At 35.4% G+C, this 5,193-nt stretch overlaps 1 protein-coding gene across 1 annotated transcript; it reads right to left on the reverse strand.

Moving 5' to 3' along the window:
* Window positions 1-2,638: 2,638 nt before the first annotated feature.
* On the reverse strand, window positions 2,639-3,133 carry LOC144957625 (uncharacterized). The gene has a single exon (XM_078888968.1). The coding sequence runs from the start codon at window positions 3,131-3,133 to the stop codon at window positions 2,639-2,641; it is 495 nt and encodes a 164-aa protein (XP_078745094.1).
* Between the last annotated feature and the right edge of the window lie 2,060 nt (window positions 3,134-5,193).

Below are 5,193 nucleotides of genomic sequence, written 5' to 3' on the forward strand. Positions count from 1 at the left end.
ATATTGGTTTAGAGCCATTCCACTGGCTGAAAGAGAAAAAAAATGACTATATTTTTTTTTTAAAAACTTGAATTCTCCAAGAACTGCATGAAGTCAGAAAGTTTGAGACACATAACTTATGTAATTAAAACATACATCCAATATAAATTCACTCTAACAAAAAAATAACAATTGAACAGAAGGAAAACAAGCTTTAGTTTTATTTAATTGAAACTGTTTCTTGGGGATTTAACATTTACAACCAACTAATGCATTAAACGTTCATCAGATTATTTTTTAGAGAACAGAATTCAGCAATGACTCAACATCTTCATTTACTTCATTTACTGGTGCAATTGCATTTCTTATGGATGTACACAGTTCATTTTTTGTGAATTTTTGCATTATGTACTTTCCATTTTGTTTTACACGCCTCATCTGGCGAATATGTGGACTAGTAGTGAGCCGCAAATATCCAATCTCCAAGATCAGTTGGGTGTTATTCAATTGCTCAAGAAGTTCAATGCAGCCAGGGATGATTGGTCCACCATGTTTTTTGCACTGCTCAAGAGTATTCAAAGTTTTCCTAGTTTTTTCTAACTTCAATTTTTCTTTCTTAATGAGGGAATTTTTTTGGTTGCCTTTATTGTTTCTACAAAGTCTTTTTCAAGTTTTCGAACTTCAGAAGTCTGTTTAGAACATCTGGCCCAATAACACTCTTGTCTTTTTCCATGTTCAGGCAAATCTTTGAATGAGGAGTCTATTAGAAGTCCATTTGTCACAACAATGTTCTTCTTTGAATGAGTTTGTACTGACGTGCTTCCTCCTGCGACTTTCACCCTGTGGTCAAATTTGGAAAATTCTGACTCGCATCCTAAATTTGTCAGTGGTGCACTTCCCAACTTGATGGTATCAACATTGCTGTTCTCCTCGTTTCTAAAATAAGGAACCATATTGATTTGTCTCTCCACAGATTCAATCACTTCTCCTAAACATGCAGCTTCTAACTTCTCTATACCATTTGGGCTTGTTTCTTCAATTGTACACTGTATATCTTTTAAGAGAAAGAGTTTCTGATCAAAGAAGGTCTTTGCAGATGACCAACTTCTCTCTACATTCTTTTGACCCTTTTTGTCAATGCCTAGAAACTCCATTAAGGGAAATATAATAAGCTCTCCAACTTTCACATATATTCTGGCACATGCAGTAAACCATTCGTTTTGTATAAATGTGGCCACGGCTAGAACAAGCTTGTTGCTGTTAACATCTACGACAGCCTCAAAAAAGTCTTTAATGTAGTCATGGTGGCTGATAAAAATCTTTGCAAGTTCAGCAATACGACCAAACCTGTTACTAACAAAGCCTTTGAATGTGTTAGAAAGTTCAATCTTATTAGATTCTAGCCATAACTTGTATTCATAGTACAGTGAGACAGTATGTGAGGCGTGACTTGGAGAGAGCAATTTTGCAATGGCAATTAACCCAAGCGTGTGTATGGAAGAACCAGGTGATTTGAAAATCTCCTCACCAGCAGAGAGTTGCAGGATTTTTTGGATGCCTACCATTTGCTCTGTGTTTTTGAAAACCTTATCTATTGCATTGTCTATACACAAAATTATATGAGCACAGCATTTCAGTCTTTTCTCATCATCCACACCTAAGTTTTCCAAAAGAACATCCAAATCAGAACCTCTGTCTGACATCCAAAAATCTATATGGCTCTTTAAGTCCTCCACAGAACAATCAGCTAAAATGGAAAGACACTTTAACTTATGATTATAGGCAGCCGCTCCATCATCCCCAGTATGACTAAGATTTTCAATATACCCAGTTGTGAGAGTTTTTTTGGGTTGACAATTACCTTTCATGGTTATATGGTCTGTTTTAATGTCATATGTTTTATGACCAGCTGCCTTTGTTGTGTCATCAAGTCCCACAGTAACAACAGATTCTTCATCGTTCAAAAGTTGTTGAGCTACATACTTGAGACTCATATAGGATGCATCTTCTAGATATCTCATTATTGTTCTTCGACTTGGTAGAGTGAAAGCAAGATCTTTCTTACACTTTCGCTTCTTTTTCTCATTCTGATCCCTCTCACCCCCCTCCTGCTGCTCCTCCTCTTCACTTGATGAGTAAGTTTCATCATCTTTATCATTTTCGGTACATTCATCTTCATGCTTATTTTCTGGCATTTCCCAATCCTGATGAAATACAATGTTAGCAACATTCACCATTATTTTGCAAACTTCCATTGTTGAACATGAGCTCTCACTTTGACACTGAACAAGACATCGTATCACACTTTCATTTAATGCTTTAGAGGTGTTTCTTATTTTAACCTTCGGAAATGTTATGGAAAATCTTGGGAATTTTTTTCTCTATTCATACTCATATGTTCAAAGGTATGTTTTGATGAGGATGCGTTTACTTTTGTTGGGTCTGTAAAGAGTCTTCTCTTTGAATGAAGATTAAGGTTCCCAGAGTCAATACTCTCACCTATCACTGAATTTAGTAACTCATTTCTATTTATTTCTTTCTGTTCATTCTCATCTTCACACTGTTTGAAGCGTTTCTTTTGAACTGAGTCCTCTCTGGACTGCTTTCTCTTTTTCATTCTCTCCCAGTCTTTGGGTACAGTGTTGGTACACATTAACTTTTAACTCCCAAAACAGTTATCTTGGTGAAAATCAATATCTTCTTGTGTCATCTTTACTCCAAAGTCTTCTTCCATTTGCTTTTGGAAAGATGCATCATTACATCGTATGTCATATGCATTTTTTGTTAGTGAATCTCTGAAGTTTTCAGCATTTTCACACCATTTCTCAGTCTTGATCTTCTTTGAATTTTCATATTTTCTTAAGGCGTTAAATTTTTCATAATCTTTCTGGATTCTTTGTGCAACTGCAGGCTCTTTCATAGGGTAGACATTCTTTGTAATCCAGTCTCTTCTTAACTCATTTGCTACCATTTTACTGGCATCAGCACGGCTGTATGATTTGATACCTTTGGTAGTTTTGCATAATGCCAACATTCGACCAATAACAATATGGCCAGCGGGTAAGCTTGCAGTTGGTGTGAACTCATAAAGTTCTTTAAATGTTTTTCCAAACAAATCCTTTTTTGCTTCATTTCTTGTAGTTACGGCACTCATCTTGATGGCTGATTTTCATTCATCTGAAAGTCAACAAGACATTGTTTACACATTTTGAAATGTAATTTTGAGTAATTAGAGTTGCTTCCCTTGAGTGATTTAAAAAATGGACTGAGTAATATAAATGGAACAAATGTTATTCTGTAACAAATTTGAAGTAGACAATCAAGATGACGATGGGTGACCTTGACTTGACCTTTGACCCTATTCTTTTCCCCTTTTTTCTTAGAAAAGACAGAAATTGCTCATTTTAAAGACCCAAATCACTCATTTTCTATTTTATGTCACCAGAATCGTATTCTCCTTTCAAAAACAGGTTAAGACATGTGTCACACTTGTACATTTGGTTAAGGGGAAAAAAATTTATTTAAGAAATTGTTAAAAACGGCGGCCATCTTGGAAATTATGATGAGTCAATAAAAACTGAAATTTTGAACCGATTTTAATTTTGTTTTTTGGTTTCTGTGTTTGGCTTCACCTGTTCTTTACATTTAGCATAAAAAGCGTCTTTTAAAGGCATTATCTAAAAAAAATCAAAATTGGCCTAAAAAATCGGCCATTTTGCAAAAAAATGCTCTGAACCAACCTAAAGAATCATTTTTTTCAAAAAATTTTTCCAGATTCCTATTCTACACACTATTTGGCATTAGAAATCACTGGAATTGAAATTTCGACCCAGATTTGCCCAACCCTACTTTAACATTTATAGTCTGATACAATTTATCGAGAACCACTCATAAAAAAGGATGGCTAAAAACAATACCAACAAGTGGAGTGACGTCTATTTCGTTCTATTTATACTCAGAAAACCACATTTGAAGGCAACGTGGTTCAGCGGTATGGTATTTGCTTCTTACTCGAAATGTACGGAGTTCGACCACCTGCCACTGCGCTGTGTGGCCTTGAGCAAGTCACCTCGCCCTAGCTCGATTTTCGTCGCTGCACTGCGGCTGACGCCTGGGTTATTCCAGTCTTCCCTTGGAATAAATCCAACAGACAAATTTCCCCTAATGGATGAATAAAGGGAATTTTATTTATTTATTTTTAAATTTTCATTTTATTTATTTATTTATTTATTTATTTATTTTTAAAATTTGAACATAAAATTTGGCCTGGAAATCCTTCTTGCGACATCTACCGATTGAACCAATCCTCAATTTGCCAAAAGCCCTCAAACCTGAGACTTTACAAAAGAGAAAAATATATTGAAAAATGTGTATGGTTAGGGGACGACAATTTAGACCTTCATGTCACAAAAAAAAAGAGTTCCTACGTGACAAAGACGTGACTGGAGGAGTCACCACACCAGCATTACGTGACAGTTTTAATCACACTGTGAGTTCTTGTACTACATCGTTCAATTACTTTCCACGCGACTAGAATTAAAACATCAAAAATAATACAATATTTGATTCTTCTGCTTCAAGTACCAAGTCTGTGCCAGACATCGGTGATCAGATAGATGGAACGAAGATGTCGTCACTCTGGTCTTTGTTATTTTTTTTTTTTTTTGCCATCCGCGATTATACGTTATCTTCACTAAACTGTATTAACCATAATAATATAAAAGTTCAAGGTTACATATAGTTTTGTTTGTTGGTCCGGATGGCAATGTTGTGAGCTTCTTAGCCAAGTGCATACTATCTATAACCTCAAAAAACCAATACTCCTCTTCGCTTTCTTTGTCACCCAGCTGTTTAAACTATTCAAATATGTTTTTTTGGTCTCCCTTTACTCTTTTTACCTTCTATCTTTCCTAGATCCTGTGAGAGCAAGATGTTCAATGCATTTATGTCGATTTAGGTGCCCTAAAATTGCACTTGTCTTTTTCTTATTGTACGTATTAGTAACCTTATAGTTTCAGCTTGCTCTAATACTTCTTCATTAGTTTTCTTCTCTGTCCATGAGATTCTTAACATCCTTCTAAGAAACCACATCTCTGCTGCCAATATTTGATAAAGATCTATTTGATACCATTGCTCCTTATTGATGCCATGGGTTTAGGTAAAATAATCACCTATTTTTCCCGCCAGATCTTTCGTACCAACACACAAAACTTC

This window comes from Berghia stephanieae, chromosome 12 (assembly GCF_034508935.2).
Source record: "Berghia stephanieae isolate SIO BIC M18660-M18661 chromosome 12, UCSD_Bste_1.3, whole genome shotgun sequence".
Taxonomy (NCBI): Eukaryota; Metazoa; Mollusca; class Gastropoda; order Nudibranchia; family Aeolidiidae; genus Berghia; species Berghia stephanieae.